The sequence below is a fragment of the Chelonia mydas genome, chromosome 3, assembly GCF_015237465.2.
Source record: "Chelonia mydas isolate rCheMyd1 chromosome 3, rCheMyd1.pri.v2, whole genome shotgun sequence".
Classification (NCBI taxonomy): Eukaryota; Metazoa; Chordata; order Testudines; family Cheloniidae; genus Chelonia; species Chelonia mydas.
Genome location: NC_057851.1, coordinates 95791675 through 95808960, shown reverse-complemented (window position 1 = coordinate 95808960; position 17286 = coordinate 95791675). Strand labels below are relative to the sequence as shown.

Below are 17286 nucleotides of genomic sequence, written 5' to 3'. Positions count from 1 at the left end.
AGTCCTGCTTCTTCCCTCCCCATCTCCTTTGGGGTGCTGGGCATTCCTAGGGGAAATAAGGAGATAGCAGCCTCTGCTCTCCCCTGTGGGCATAGGGTGCAGTTCTGCATGCTACACCTGACTTAAGAATGAAAACAAAACTTTCAAAGGGTTCAGAATGGACTGGTTTTATCCCCTCCCCTTTTTCCTCAGAAATATTTATTGAAATTATTTAACAAAATCTTTTCCTTAAGAATGGGGTTAAGAATATTTATTAAAATGTTGATAATTTAAATTGTAAAAGTCAAAGAATGAAAATTTCCACACAAATTTCAGTTGAAAACATTTCAACCGGCTCACTAGCCCTTGCACGGGCAGCATACGAGCATAGCCGTAGAAAGCATCTTACAAGAGCCCTCAGCAGGGTCAGGCAGAATTGCAATTTCTCCCCTCCCTCCCCCCCCAAACAAAAAACAAACTCTGCATAAATATCTACAGACCAGGCAGAAGATGGCCCTCAAAGATTGCATAGTGGAAAGGAACCTCTACAATTGCTGGCCCACAGATGCACAACTGAATTTCCTTGGGCAGCTTCTCCCAGTTCTACAGGGATATTACCCCTTCCCCAGCAGTGAGAGAACATGCAGTCAGGTATGCTGTAGCCACTCCTCCAAGGGAAAAAACTGTTGAATGAAGTCCTGGTCCCACTGGCAAAAACCTCTCATTGGCTTTAACAGGGTCAGAATTTCAACCATTGATCTGGCAGAGTTAATGAGTATAAGTAGCAACTGCGCTCAAGATGGGCTCTGAAGGACACACTCTATAAAGTGCTGCTGTTGCTGCCATGTTGGACCCAAGATATTACAGAAAGATGGGTGAGGTAATATTGTATTGGACCAACTTCTGTTTAAGAGAGAGGTTTCTGAAGCATGCGTTGATCTTGCTTAGTGACTCTCAGTATTCAACCATGAGGGCACATTCTTCCTTGGCCGATTCTCAACTAGGGAACACTTTCAGAGTGGCCCTAGGTCAAAATTATTGGATTTCCATTTTGGAGATCAGCCAGGCAGAAAAATAAAGGGAATAACTATTGCCATATACAGTATGTTTATTTCAATGTGTGACCATTTAAATAAGTGTAGGTACAGAGCTCCATGCATTTGCATGCTAGCCAGCATCTTGCTTTGTGCACTGAACTCATTTGATATTAAACCAAACAGACATGCATGTGCATAGCAGCTTTTATTTCTGTGTGTAATCTTTGTTTATTTAAAAAAAAGTAAAAGGAAACAGTCTAAAATTACAATATGCAGAAATCAAGAAATTCATTTATGGTACACAGAATAATAATTTAGATACAGAGGTTTATGGTGTAAGTACTTGTATACATGTACAGAAAGGGACTCATTATGATTGTGAAAATCATAGCTTTGAATGCACTGGGACAGAACCTTTGCTTTGACTCTGATATGCCAACACAAAGCAACTGGAAAGCCCATAGATCTGGACTCTTGAGAATTTATGGATGGTATGGGGACACAGCACCTCCCCACCCAACCCTCCATGCAGGTGGTATGTCTATGAGAAAGAGGCCTGACCAGGCACCTCCTGCACTCTGGCTACCCCAATTAGTGCCTGATTGTCAAAATGTTGCCTTGGAGCTATTGGCAGCTAGGTGCAAGTCTGAAAAGCCTCAGGGCTGCTCCATCATGCTGGGGACAATGCGCCTGCCATTACTTCCCACTGCCAGTTACAACTATTTTTTCTAATAAATACTCATGTGAAAAATGCTAACAAGGGAAATTGTCTATAGTGATTCAGTGACACAGACTGTGCACTGAGTGCTGTCTGGTGCATAAAATAAGCCAATAGAAGAAAAACACATTTTTCTTCTCATCTTCTAGTTATAGCACTGAGGCTATCACTTGTAATAAGTAAAAAATTTTCAGGCTGAAGTCTGATTTTTCAGTTGACTGTATCCTTTTAATTCTAAACTAGTAATATTGCATTAAGGCTTTTTAAAGCCATCTTACATGAAACGCTAGTGGAGATTGCTCTTATATACTCATTTTATGGAAATCAACTGATTCAGAACCTTTGATTTACAAATATTGCTATCCTATGGAAATTATTATTGTTACCCTCTTCCTCCCTCTCTCCCTTTTCCTACTCTTTGTTTGTCACAGTAATTAGTTGTGCCCTGTCATAAGTTAACCCTGATCCTGCTACACCCCTATGTGTATATAACTATACTCACACAAGTAGTCAAGTTGAAGTCAGTGGGAGTTGTCACAGGAGTAAAAAGAAAAAAAAAAAAAAGCATGCAGGATCAGGGCCTGAGATTGTAGAGCAGGAACGTTGTCAATTTTGGAGTTTCCACAGCACCTACCACAATGGGACCCAGATCCTGACTACCATCATATAAAATACCAAAAATAGAATGTAGTATTTTATATGTCCAGTGCTTATTTGCAGTGGAAGGGTGGTGGGGGGGAAGAAGGGAGAGACTGGCTTGATAGGCTGCCTGTAAGTTTCTTAATGGTTCAAAACTGACAAAAAAGAATTTGCTGTATTTTAGAAAGCTAAGCTGGGTAATCATTATGAGTACAGTCTGAGCTGGGAGATCTATATGAATCTGGTTATATCAGCTCTTCTCTGCTGTACTCATATTTGCCTTAGCTGTGTGTATTCTGGAAGTCCTGAATCCTCGCAGCAAGGGGTTAAGGGTAGTGGCAACTCATGTTGCAGTGACCAGGGGGGATAAAAAAACAAAAACCATCTGGAAACAGGAATTGGAAAACAAAACTATCTTTTCCTGGGACCTAGTATTGTCTAGTGAATAAGTTTCTTTCTACACTTGTACTGACTAGTTGAATATACCCTATTTAAATGTTCAAGATTATAGTAAAACACTGCAAAGGAGCAAGAAATCGCCTTGTTTCACAATACTCATGAATCAGAGTCTAATTGGAGAGACAGGAAGCATTTCACATAAATAACTCCTCCCCTCCTTCCTCCTCTGTTTTGCAAACGCGGATCTTCAGAGGAGGAGCTGGGGGATGCTAATGAGCTGAGTTGCCAAGCGAGGCGCTGGCAGGAACTTCATTACCCTTCTTTGCCTTAGTATCTTGGCAAATTATGCTGCTACTCGCACCATGAACTGGCTGTCTGCTTCCCCAGGCGTGGTTTTAACTGCATACCACCCCAGTGGCAACAATGCCGTGGCCGGGAGTAATGCGAAAGAGAGCGAAGAAACGTCCCCCTCAAGGTAAGGTGTAGTGCACGGGAAACTTCACCTGCTCTGGGAGACCGGCAATGCAGAGGCGGTCTCAGCTGGGGGAGACGCTGCTGCCGCTGCCGCGCAACCTGTTGACGCAGGAATGCTGTCCCAGGCTTCAGTACAAAGGCTCGGGGGTGCAGTCTGTAGATTACAGATCAGAGGAGCAAAGTTTGGAAAACGTCAGAAGTTGCTCTCTTGCAGTGAGGCGCAGGGCATGGTTTGGAGACTTATTAACGTCTGGAACAGGTGCATTTTCAGGGACAGCACATGAGCTCCCACAGACTGGGAGTCTTTAATGCCTTTAGTGTACAGCAGGTAGAAACACACTTTCTGCCTGCAAAATTACCATTCTTAACTGGTAAACACGACAGGATGAAAACACAAACTGGTGGAGTCAAGCAGCAAACCCCTTCCCCCCCCCCCCATTGGGCTTACCTGATCTTTGCTTTTGGATGGGGTGGGGCGCGTGCTGCCCTTTCACTTGGGGTGTGGGTGGAGGAGAGACGTGCACAATCCATGTGTATGTATATTGCTACTGTTCATAAGAACAAGTTTTTGACTCCAACAAAACAGCTCCTCACTGGCACAGAGTGATGTGGTTATCTAGAGGGAGAGAGAGAGGAACACGGTGCAAATAGGCTGTGTACTTTGTTCTTTTTTTCCCTCTGACTGATTTTTTTTTTAAATTACCTCATACTTGGTCAATTGTTTCCTGCTTCAGTGTGTGTGCTGGAAATAGTAAATATTCACTGCAGCTAAAGGCACTGAGTGGAAAACTTCTTGTAAAGTGAATGCTATTTAAGTCAGTTAGTACCTGCATGTGTATAACTTAAAAACACAGCAGCTGCAGTTCTTTATGCACCTTTCCCTAGGCCGGGAGGCTGATGAGTGCTTTGCCTGTCCAATTTCCATGGATGCTAGTGGGAGGTGTAGAACACCACATCTCAAGATCAGGCCCTTCAAGTTAAGCATTGTACAACTCTTCGTGGGGCCTTTATGTATATTATACTGCTCTGTTCTTTGTATGTGGTAAGTTAAAGGATGGTTCTGGTAAAGAGAAGAAATAATTTAATTTAGTATTCCCTGCCCCCCCAGCAAAATTGGTACATGAGAAAGGTGTCAGATTCACATACAGACTGAAGATCAGATTATTCCATAGAACAGGTTTCGCACAGGCAGCAGCATTGCAGACTTCTCCTCATCAACCCCCACAAAGGTCATCTGTAGAGAGATCACCTGTGGGAGTGAGGAGTACTGTCTCCATGGCTCATTCTGATCATTTACTATTTTTCTGTTGAGGCAGTCAACAAAAGTGCCAGCAGCAGTGGTGAGATTTATAATACTTAGACTATTGAGGGCCCCATTGAATCATAGAATATAAGAGTTGGAAGGGATGACTCTGGAGGTCATCTAGTCCAACCCCCTACCCAGAGCAGGGCCAATCCCCAGCTAAATCATCCCAGCCAGGGCTTTGTCAAGCCTGACCTTAAAAACTTCTAAGGAAGGGGATTCCACCACCTCCCTAGGTAACACATTCTAGTATTTCACCACCCTCCTAGTAAAAAAGCTTTTAATATCCAACCTAAAATCTCCCCCACTGCAACTTGAGACCATTACTCCTCGTCCTGTCATTTGCTATCACTGAGAATAGTCTAGATCCATCCTCTTTGGATCCACCTTTCAGGTAGTTGAAAGCAGTTATCAAATCCCCCCTCATTCTTCTCTTCTGTAGACTAAACAATCCCAGTTCCCTCAGCCTCTCCTCATAAGTCATGTGTTCCAGACCCCTAATCATTTTTGTTGCCCTTTGCTGGACTCTCCAATTTCTCCACATCCTTCTTGTAGTGTGGGGCCCAAAACTGGACACAGTACTCCAGATGAGGCCTCACCAATGTCGAATAGAGGGGAACGATCACGTCCCTCGATCTGCTGGCAATGTCCCTACTTATACACCCCAAAATGCCATTGGCCTTCTTGAGCTTGGCACTATCTCTTACTATGTGCATGTGTAAGTAAATTTGTCTGCCTCAAAGAGATTCCAGTCTAAATAGACAAGGCAAATAGAGGGTGGGAGGAAGGAAGTACTAGGATCCTGATTTTATAGATAACTGAGAGGTGCAGTGACTTGTCAGTTCCTGGCTCTGCCACAGACTCCTTGTATGACCCTGGACGTCAGAAATCTCAACTCCTTGTTTAGTGCTTTACCACAAGACCATCCCTCTTTTCATTATCGTGTTGCTAATTTCCCCAATAGGATATTAGGAGTTAGACTATCACCAGAGCTGTTTAAGTTTGAGATTGTTTGGATTGTTATTGAATACCAACTGGTTTTATATAGACTAATGACAAGAGACTCCCACCACCCCTCTCCCTGTGTTAACATCGGCTCCTCTGCTTTCATTCCATTGATATTCATGGGTATAAACATGAAGACACTGCAAGGTACACTCCTGTAAACATGGAGATCCATGGACACAGTAATGCAATCCTTTTCTTACTTCTGAATGTGGCTAAGGGTTCTAGAACTAGTGAAAGCAGAGACAAGGGTACTGAAAGCACCACACTAGAGAGCTGAGACTCAAAGGGAGGAAGTAGTGAAACCCCACTGCCATGTTGGGAGGGATCCTAATTTCTTAGGAATCTAATGACATTTTTTCTAAGTTTGGCCCACTCTCTCATTTGGCATTTATCGGAAGGACAGGATGAAAAACATTATCCCGCTCCCGTGAGAGAACTTTTGAAGGGGAATGTTCTGCTAGAAGCTCTGCAAGGGTGGGCTGGAAGTTTGGTGCCTTACACCTGCAGTTGTTTCAAATGTACAAAGGCCCAGGGCCTTTGCTTTGTTGCTTGGGAACCCTCTTCCCCATGGCAACACAGCTAATTCAGGAGGAGCATTCCCACATGGTCCCCACTAATTTGCAGCTGCCCCTGAATGCTCCCTTGAGTGGGAGGGTTCATTGTACAGAAGGAGTCACCATACAAGATAATGCTGATGGGATCAGCATTATTTTACATGGAGAATCCACATGGTATTGAGGTGTAAAGAGGGGCATTTAATGTGACCAGCAGTCATTCCCTAGTGCTTTTACCTCACTACCCCGGAGCCTGACTTCCAACCAGGCTTCTTTGGGATGATGGGAATAAGGGGAACATTCTCTGGAATTCTTGATCCTTCTTTCTAGTTCGCCCCCAGTCTGAATGTACTTTATCTGGCTTTCTTCCAAGCGGATAATCCAGTCGTTAGTGTCACTTAAGCTCATGCAAACAGTGCTGCAACACTAAGACATAGCAGTAGTACATTTCTTTCTACATGTATAAGAAATCTTTACAGTACAGTTTAGGCATCTAGCACTTTTTCAAAATATATATTGTGGATGTGTTTGGAGTTTCAGGTTCCCTACCATTCAAAGTACTTAAACTAAGTGAGTAGACAGCTCAGACCAATATCAAAACAAACTGTTTACCCAGGCTGCTAATAACTTCAGTTTTAGGAATTTGTGACTAAATGTAGGGGAATGTGGAATGAAAAACGTGTCCACCTCCTGCCTTTGAAAAAATCCTGGCATAAGAGCTGCTCAGCAAATCAGTGCACATAGGAATGATGTTAGTTTGCCCTCTCGTAACACCTTTGTCCTGAGGATCTCAAAGTGCATTGCAAACATTAGATGCTAGTCATATTGATACCAAAAGAATCATACTGTATTCTCTTATCAATGGTTGGTTATGCTCTCTGCTGCTCATTCAGGATTTTGGGTCAAATGCATGCCTATGGAAACAGCCAGCTACCAAGTATGTGTACCACTTTATAGCCCACTTACAGTCTTTTGTGGGGTTCATGTGATTTGTTGGCCTTCTGCACAGGGGTGACTCACCTTTTGTGACAACACATTACATATGCATGCTGGGAGACACTTATACATGTGAAAATCTAGCACAAGCTATGTAATGGTTTACATGTGGATAATTATGAAGTTATACTTACACAACTAATTTCATACCCTAACTTCTACATGATACAGTCAGATTGGTGGTTATTTCATTAACCTACCTGGGCATAATTTGGTTTAACTTTTGAAAGAATTATGGGTCTCCTACTCACTGGTCATTTGGGCCAGATTTTCACACCCTTGTGCATATTGAATACTGCCTTGCTATGCAAGTATCCCCACTGGCATCAGTTGTGTGTATTAAGGTACTATTCAGCATGAGTGAGGCTTTAAGATATGTCCATATATGGATATGAGTTACATGTTAAATGGCCAGGCAAACAAGCAAGTTGTACCTTTGCTTGCTGAAAAGCTGTGTGACAGCTTTGTCCTCAGTGCTGCTTCTAATTAGAGCTGGTTGGTAACTTTCCCAAAGGAAAATGACCTTTTCACAAAATTTAAAAATTTCCATGGAAAAATTTCAATTTTGGGAGGAAAAACTGATTTTCCATCAGGAAAATATAAAAATGGGTTGCCGGCTGCCCAAAGGCTTTTTCAGCTTCACTTTCTGCCTGCAGGGAATTGGCAAGTGCCTTCCAGGAGGACCATCAGCAGCCAAAAAAATTCTGCTCTTGTTCTTTCAAATGGAGTTTTTCCTGAAAATCCTTTCCTGTGGCAAAAATTTACACCCCCCCCCCCCCCCCAAAAAAAACAAACAAACATTTCTTCAAGAGGCCTTTCCATTTTCTGGCCAGCTCTACTCAGCATTGCTAGGTTGTGTAGGAATGTGCCACAGTTATGCAGGAAACATCCAAATAAAAACAGATCTTCTGTAGAATTTGATGCCCTATCTACAGCTTCTGCTTTGTTCTGCAGTATGCATGCACCAGCTCAGTGCTCCAGATACTGTAACTTGAGTGCTGGTTTGAAAGTCACTTATCTGGCTTTACTTTGAGTCCAAAAACTCAGTTTCTAACCTGGCAGCCACCTATTTTAAATATTCCTCTAAATTTAATAGTGATCAAAATATAAGTAACAGTGTGACTCAGCAAGTGGCTAAATGATTTGGTCCATCCTCCAGTGGGACACTGCTTGTATGTAGTCACAATCAAGTGATTATATTGTACTATAACAAAATGCTTTGGATGGGAGAGTCAACTATGTGAAATTCTCCAGGAGCATTTAAATTTAATTAAGTTGTGTTCCAACACATCCTCCCTGCTATCAAATAGATAGTCAGCTCTTGGAAAAAGGAAAAGGAATACTTGTGGCACCTTAGAGACTAACAAAATTTGAGCATAAGCTTTTGTATGCTCAAATAAATTGATTCCTTTTTTTTTGCGAATACAGACTAACACGGCTGCTACTCTGAAAGCTCTTGGAAACTGACTTACAACCTACTGGCCTACTTTCAAAAGCGTAGCCTTAAGATTTCTGCTCATCTAAGGAAACCTCCTTTCAAAGTGGGTAATATTGGAGCAGTACAATACCAATGCAAAAATAGCCAAGCCACTTCACTCTGTGTTCTTCAGGCATATGAGAAGTCTTCCTTTACAAAACTTAGCCATGCTGATGGATGAAAGATGTAAACCTGTTCCAAGTTGGTCCTTGAGAAATCATGCTATGTCTTTCACATATCTCCTCTAGAAAAGGCTTACAGGAGTATGGTTTTAGGAGGCAATAATTCAGAATAGGCTTTTATATGGTCGCTTTAACATTTTTGCCAATCCAGCAGTATTTCCTTCCACCAGGATCTTACAAATGTTGCCGATATTTTACCACACAAATTTAGTGTTTATTCCTGTGATGGTCTACATTTATGTGACCATAACTGGTGCAGTCTCTTCTCCTTTATATATTTTAAGTAACTGTGGGTTGTTTCTACCCCTGGTTCAATTTTGTCTCAAAGCCTTAGAGAAACAACAGATGGCCAACCCACTGTCAAATTCCATTTTAACAACTATCCTCTGTCCACACTGCTTCATTTCCCTCCCCCAATGCTACATTTATCAACAGCATGGATTCACTATTATTGGATTCATCATCCATTGCTTGTATGCGCTTTAGAGCATCTCCCTGCTGCACCTGCAGGTGTGCCTTTTCACCCTGGTAAAATAAGTCAGGTGTGTCACTTATGGTTCATATTGGACCAAAGGTACATGAGGTGCTTTGTAGGCAAGTAAGAAGTTCTAAGTAATTTACAATTAAAGACCCCAATCTGGCAGATGTTTATGCACATGTAATGTCATGCATATGAAAAGTGAGTTCAATGGCACTACTCCTTTATGTAAATATTACACACAGGTAATGGTTTGCAGGATTAAGGTCTAAATGGAGCATGTATAAAGGATAGGGAATGGGATAGAGGAAAAAGTCAATGACTGCGTGCAGCAGTACTAGTTGTGTGCTCTCTGGTGCCATAGAGCAACAAAATTAAGGTATTTAAACATTTATATATTGCATCTTTGAGAGCCAAGCCTAAAACGCTGATAGCTGATAGCAATATGATGTAACTGTGGCTTTTCCTCCTTTCCCTTCTCATTTTTTAACTAAGTTTTATTCTTTTCATATTCCCCCCCCCCCCCCGCTTCTCCTTTCTCTTTTTTCTCCCACTCTTTTCTCAGAGCTAGGCTGCCATCCTGTGTTTCTTTCTACTCCTGTCCCAATATTCCTCTCTCTGCAGTGACTCACTCAGCCAGCTTACTGACGGTCACTCAGCCTTCATGTGCATCTGTAACACTGACAGACCCCGGTTGTTGGTGCGTGGGATTGAACTTGGGACCTCTGGAGCTTAGTGCATGAGCCTCTACTGCATGAGCAAAAATCCACGTGGCTGTTAGCTGAGGCTATAGAGCAGACTCGTTAACTTCTTTAAGTGGTCTCGGTGCCACTAGATGGGACAGAGCACCACACCCAGGAGGGTTGTGGGTTACACACCCACCTAGCTTCCACTGCCCTCCTAAGCTCCCAATGGAGAAGGAAAGTTCAACTTGAACTTTCCAGGTCAGACCTCACCTTTTCCCACTATCCCCATCATCTCCAATGTGCCCTCAGACGACCAAGGGAATCTTCATGGATTGGTCCCTCCCCTGATCCGCCTCCCACTGCTGCCTTCTGTGTTCTTGCAGGAAGGAGAAAGGGAGGATCTTTGGATTAACAGTCCAGTCCTTACTCCTTTATCTCTGTCCTTTCCATGTAATATGGTGCTCCCCATTGACCATCCAAAGTCTGGAATCTAGACTTTGAAATGAGCTTCACCACAGATCTCAGGTCGGCACTGCCACAAGTACTCCTTTTCTTTTTGCGAATACAGACTAATACGGCTGTTACTCTAAAAACTGATAGAACCTGAGACTTAGCAACAAAAATACATGCTTTCACCACTTGAGCGAAAGGACTTACTACTGCTGTCTGCTAACACAGTAAGCTCTTATCCACTCTGAACCATCACTAAAGGGGAACCAGTTTGTCAACATGTTATACAAACACTGCCACATAGAGACTCATTTACTACTTGGTCTCCCTTAGATACAAGTCAGAAGGTATGAACATCTTGAGTCTGGACGATTAGAGAGACTTGCATTATGCATCATCCCACCAGAAATGGGAGTTTTAATATTGACCATGACAGATAGATCAGACAGAACAGCAATCACATACACCAAGGACAAGTTCTCATTAGTAGATTAGATTTCAGACAACATGTCCCAGTATTTACTCACTTTAATCTGAATATTGAATCACTTACATCCCAAACCAAAAAACATTAAAAAAAATAATGTAGTTGTCAGTATGAATCCAGGGCTTCCCTCAATGTGTCTATTTCCATCCCTGCAAGGAGATGCAACACAGCCACAGCAGTACCACTGATTTGCTCAACCTCCAAACACAGTAAAATGCTGCATAAGACATTGAAGCACCATCAGGGATTTATACAATTTATATTGGTGGAGCCTTTCCGCCCATACTGGGTTCTTTCATAATCTGTTATTCTGCCAGAGGCGGAGGTCTCCCTGCATTTACCATACGAGTTATTAAGTCTTGTAACCTCTTTCATTATGCTTCTATGGGGAGTTTTGTAGTATTTTACACATGCCATTTCACATGTGCTGCCTTGCACTACCTTTTCCCCCATAGCAAAATAAAAAATTACATCAAGACTGATTGGACTTAACCATGGCAGTCTTGCATGTAGTGTCTGCAGAGCTGTACATGTAGATGTTTTTACTGTAGATAGGTAAATGCCATCTTTTATTTGGATCTTCCTGCTCCATTAAACCACACCCAATTTGATGCTCATCTTACAAATTCATCTCAAATGGATGGACATGAGTGGTATTTAAACTACTCAATTTAAGAATAGTTTTCACTTTTTTCCCCCCCTCCTATCCATGGGTCCTCACCTCACTTAACGCTTGAACCAAAGCGCATTGAAGTCAACGGAGCAAATGCCATTCACTTCAGTAAATGAGGAGCAACAGTTGTAGTCAGTACAGTTACATCAGTGTCAAACGGGTGGGAGAGAATCAGGACTCCATGTATGTTATGCCCTTTTTTGTTTATATGGGGTCTAACAGACCTTTTAATTAAGAGGTCCATATTTTTTACTTATTAGTACAGATAGAATGATTAGATGGATATGAAGTATAATAAAGATGTGCTGTTGAAAAAGTTGATTTTAATTCAACAGCAGAGTTTAAGTAACAAATTCAAAAGAGGAAGATACAGAGGCCTGCTTTATATCTTAAAGCAAATATTAAAGTTAAGAAAATTATATATGATGCATTAAAATTATATGTAATTATTTGAAACTAAATATACCTAGAAGTCTTTTTGAAGAGCAGAATAGTTATACTTGCAGTCCCTATTTTAAAATGAGTCCTAATGCCAATCTGCTGGCATTGCACTTGATAAGAATTTGCAAAACTGTTAAACTATTGTCACTGCCAATATTCTTCTCTTTGTATCATTGTTTAATAAAATGAGCTGTGACTAGACAAGTTGGAGCTGAAAGCTGTAAGGCTTTCAAACAAGCTATTTATAGATGCCCCAGAAACATTTGTAACTTGAACACCCTTCTCTGTAATTAATGTTTGCACTAGAGTTAATATGTACCTCATGTTTTTCTATGAATCAGAATACTACACGCTGAGCCCATAATTACAGTGACTCTGCTACATGAAAGTTCTTGCCATGAATGATTCTGTAGATTCCTGTTGTACATGGCTCATTGATTGTTAATGAACTTGATTGAGGAAAGAGTCATTCCACTATAGTATGATTTTGAACAAGATGACAGGCTATGTTATGAGTGCTTTTTTTTATGAGCCCATCTCTGCCCAGGAATCTTGACCTCGGAATTATTAGAGAGTTTAAAAATCAAACCAAACTGAAAGTAGAAGTAAATATTTAAGAATCTAGATGTAAACCCCCCAGCAAAACCCAGTTTATTCTATAAAACACATTTAAACCATTTCACCATGTATATTTTTGGCAGAACAAGATTAATGTAGGTTGTGGCTATCCTGTTTAATAGCCATCCCCAATGAAGGAGGAAGGCTGTGCAATGGAGTTCCTGTCTCTCCCCAACATACAACCCATGGAGTTCCAACCCTGTGAAGCTTCAAAAGATGGGATTCCTTGGAATACCAGGGAGGAAAAACAGTGTTACCAAGCTAGCCACCCTCCACCACAACTTTCCACAGCCCATAGATCTGCATGACCAGGGGCCTGGCTTTTCTGTTCACAGGAGAAGAAAGAATCATAGCCAGTAATAACTCCAGCATTGTGTTCACAGCATACGGACAGAAGTTAGATGAAGATATTAAATACTCTTGCAGCAAGGTTGCGATGTAACGTTACTTCTAGTCTTAGAATCCAGAATAGCTCACAGTAACCGGGAGAGAGAAAGAAAGCAGGCTGCTCCCTAAGGCACAGAGGTACAACTCTTCCCACCTTGTTCTACATTGGTTCTTCAGACTGACTGCTGCTAGTCTTGCTAGATTGTACACTTTACTATGTAGGTAAGGGGGCTCTAAGTAGGCCTAGGAAAATCCTCCCCCTCCCAAATACACTCTTAAAGTGATGCTTGCAATTCCAAAACAGTCCTTAATACATCACACTCAGAAAAGGACCTTTGCTTGAAGAGGGCAGAATGCAAGGAAGGAAGGATAGTCTTGCAGCTCAGGCACTGGCCTGGGACTCCTAAGAGCTGCATTCAGATACAGGCTCTTTAGTCTTTAGAATATTTAATCTTTGTATTTTAGTTCCTCATCTGTAAATGGGAATACTACTTTTTGGTCACCTTTTATTTGTTCAAATATAAAACCAAACTCTGATCTCTGGGGTGCAGTTTGTCCAGTGATTTATAGAAATGTGGCTTTCCTGGGAAATAAGAACATCAAGATTTTTTAGAGAGAGATCCGATGACTTTTCCATGATAGGGCACTGCTACCCATGCTAACTTGGGATCAATGTCCTTTGTTCTCCAGCACTGCATTTTTCAAATGGATGCAAGATTATTTACTCTTCTTACAGCAACTTAGCATTGTTAGAGTAAACAAAAATACAATTACAGAATAAAATTTTCATCCTGCAGTATCCACAATAGAGAAAGAAGGCAATTATACCTCATGTTTAGAGGGAAGTTGATTTGGGCTGTTTCTAATATGTTCATGAAGTTTGTTCAAAGCAGGTTGTACATGAGAAGATACTACCTTTATATCACTGCCTCCTTTAAAACAAAAACCACCACATTTATTATCCTGCCACCTGTTCTTGGCTCCAAGTTATGGGAGGGTAGATGCTATTTTTTGTTTTATTTGAATGTCAGTACAAAATTTCTCTGGCCTACCAGCATTCAGAACTCTGGTTCCTTTCTCCTGATTCTTAACACACTGATGTGGCCTTCACTCTCTGGCCTGAGCAAGTCAATCTTTCTGGCTCAACTTCCCATTTAAAAATAGGAATCATAAGTAGATATTTTACAGGGATGTTGAGAGAATTTGACCTTTATAGCTCTTTTAGGATTTAGCAAATGTTTAAATCTATTAATATTGATAGGATTAGCTGAGAACCATCTCTGTGTAAGAGTCAGGACATTGTGGAAGTTTGTTTTGTTTGGAGATAATAAATTGAACATGACAACAATTACCTTAAGTATCCTGTTCTTCACAGAATATTAGAAAGACTGGCTTCAAAGTGTTTGGTTATAGGCCTACTCTAAAGGTATAGCATACTTTGGCATATTTTCCCCATTCCCTTGAAGACAAATATTGGAAGGGAGATAATACTAGATTATTTCCCTGACTATTTTTATATTATAAACATAATATAGCATGCTGAGTGCTTTTTAGACCTTGGCTACACTAGAAAGTAGTACCAGCAAAAGTCCTATTAGCATAGTGTCACCGACAAAGCTATTTCAGTGGAGTGGGTTCACATTGCGTGCCAGTACAAGTGGCCGCTCTTTGGGAGTTGTGGGCATTTGGGGTCAAATTCCCATCTCTCCCACTGTTCCATCCCCTAATCTACTGCTCTAGAGACATGTTTTTGAACTCTGCCGCAAACACGGATGCAGTACATCACTTTTCTCCATACAGTTCTGTTATACTTGGAAAGCTGCAATGCTCAGTCAGCTGAGGATGAGTGAATATTGAATGCATCAGAGTCACTGGTACAGAACAACTGCACGTGGTGGTGCGGGTTTGTTTCGGCTGCTCCTATGAGTACCAAGTAGTGGAACTGAGCTGTGATGCAAGCCTAGGATGACCAGCAATGGACCCAGAATTTCCAGATGTGGAAGGGCACATTCCTCAAGTTGTGTGCCAAACTCAGCCCAGCACTGCAGGACAACTATCTTAGTGTTCCTGTCCTGACAGTGGAGAAAGGGTGGCAATAGCCATATGAAAGCATGCAACCCCAGATTACTATCCGTCAGTGGTAGTCAATTTGGCACTGAAAAAGAGAAAAAAACAAAAACAAAAAAACATGGTGTGGGTAATCATTATCAAGGTGTGTAAGGCCATATCACAGGGGTCCACTCACCGCTAGGGATGCCTGCTCCCAGCTGCTCAGGAGATTAGCTCTTTCCAGGTGCAGCACCCGCCTCTGGCGGTCTCTTCACTTGTCTTCTCTGATGTTGCAGCCCCTCTGACTCCAGGAGCTGTGACTTTCTGTTTGCAGATTAGTCCTCCAGCAAGGTCACTATGGTTCTCCCCTTCTGGGGTATCAAAGTCTCTTCAAGGCAAATTGTTTCAGGCAATTTACTGTCTGGTCTACAGTGGCTGGTAGGGGAACCTGGGCCCACCTCCTACTCCAGGTTCTAGATCAGGGGCCCTCTCATCAGAAGCCAAGGTTTGCCCTATTCTATACTTTGCTGCTTTGCCCCTGAGCCTTCCTACCTTTCTGGGTCTCCCCCATCTCAGGGATTACCAGCACAAACTCCCTCCTCTCAGGGAGTAACTGTAGGCTACCTAGCTCTGTAACCCCCAAACACACCTCCTTTCTCCTAGGAAGCAACTACAGACTACCTCTCTACAGTTCCTCTCTGGTCTCAGCTCCTGAGCTTTATACAGACCCCTCCTCTTCCTGTTCAACTGAGCCTCATGTATAATTACTTCACTGCTCCCTGGCTACTCCTCCAGGTGTAGCCTGGAGAGTTAATTAGCCCAGCTAGCCACCTTAACCCCTTCAGGCCTTGTGTGGGTGGATACCCCATCTCAGGCCATAAAGTGTATCCTACTGTACAAAGCACTATGGCTGGACAGTGTGCAGGAAATAGATGGGTTCCATGGCATGGGCTTCCCAAATGATGCTGGGGCTTAGGTGGGACACATCTCCATACTACAGACCTCTGCATAGCTTGAGTTCATAATCAAAAAGGGGTTCTTCTCTATGGTTACGCAGGCCGTGGTAGACCACTGTGGGCAATATACAGACATCAGAGTTGGGTGGTCAGAAAAAGTCCATGACACTTGGATTTTTAGAAATAGAGGACTTTTGACAAGATGAAAGCTGGGACCTTCTCCCAGACCAACCAATTGACATTAATGGAGTTTCTATGCCATTTGTTGTTCTTGATGATCCTGCCAACCCTTTACTTCCCTGGCTTATGAAGCCATATACCAGGCATCTAGACATAAGCAAGGGAAGGTTCACTGTTGCCAGAGCCCGATGACTGTGGAGCGTGCATCTGGGGGATTGAAGGACAGCTGGAGATGCCTCCCGGCAAGGCTTGATTTCAGCAAAGAAAAAATATCCCAATAGCTATTGCTGGATGCCGTGTAATGTGTGCAACTCTACTGACAAGGGGGAGGAATGAGGAGTTCAGCAGGCAGACTGTCCACAAGCATCCTGATAGTAGGTTTGTTACTAGTACCACCGCAAGTACTGTGTGGGTGATGGAAGCTTTGAGAGCTTACCTGGACAGTGGGCAAAAACCAGTGTCCCATTGACTTGGTACTCTGCTGGAACCTGTCTTTGGGCAATATGCATCATTTATTTTAATGGAAATTTTAGGAAGCAATCCTTGGTAATATCCATGAATTATGAGCTATAATATGCTTAATTTTATTGTATAATGTGGAATGGAAGCCATGCAAGCTATATGAATTCTTTTCTAACAATAGAGGCAGCACTGTAATGACAGAAAACATGATATTCAGCAGCATAGAACTGCTGAACATTGCTTGTTGTGCTTTAAACAATGCCTCACCAAAAGAATCAAACCACCAAAACCAGAACTATGTACAATGAAATGCAACATGCAGCTGTGCCCAGTCTGTATCACAGGCTTAGTTGATAGTGTGGTCAATTAGTTTTTTCAAAGGTAGGTTAATATATAGAGATTTTGCATATCTTAGTTGGTTTTGAACTTTACACCAGAGATTAGTTTTATGACATACATCAAAGTACATCATACATGTGAAGTGTAATCAGCTGTTTGTGATTTTAGTATAAGAAATACTTGAGTATGTTCCCATTATCTTCACCCCAGCGACATCCTTACTATGGAAAATAACAGGAAAAAGTCTGAACATGGTTAGCTTTTCTTAAAAAATGTTTAAGAATTTAATACTGAATTCATTCCTTCTTCCCCCT

The 17286-nt window shown here is 42.0% G+C and overlaps 1 protein-coding gene and 1 long non-coding RNA gene across 3 annotated transcripts in view; one reads left to right on the top strand and one right to left on the bottom strand.

Moving 5' to 3' along the window:
• The window catches only part of ARHGAP18 (Rho GTPase activating protein 18), a 121911-nt gene that overhangs the window by 30048 nt on the left and 74577 nt on the right, over positions 1-17286 (top strand). The window contains exon 1 of one of the 2 annotated variants that reach the window (XM_007060778.4): positions 3004-3247. The exons of the other annotated variant lie outside the window; for it this stretch is intronic. Coding sequence (XP_007060840.2) covers positions 3135-3247 — 113 coding nt within the window. The 5' untranslated portion in view covers positions 3004-3134. Of the gene's footprint in view, positions 1-3003; positions 3248-17286 lie in introns of those variants that run through there. 2 annotated transcript variants of the gene reach the window in all.
• On the bottom strand, positions 1207-15766 carry LOC122465048. The gene is made up of 3 exons (XR_006289592.1): positions 15232-15766; positions 3695-3862; positions 1207-3400 (listed from the first exon to the last, which is right to left on the bottom strand). It is a non-coding gene; the product is annotated as an uncharacterized LOC122465048 (long non-coding RNA).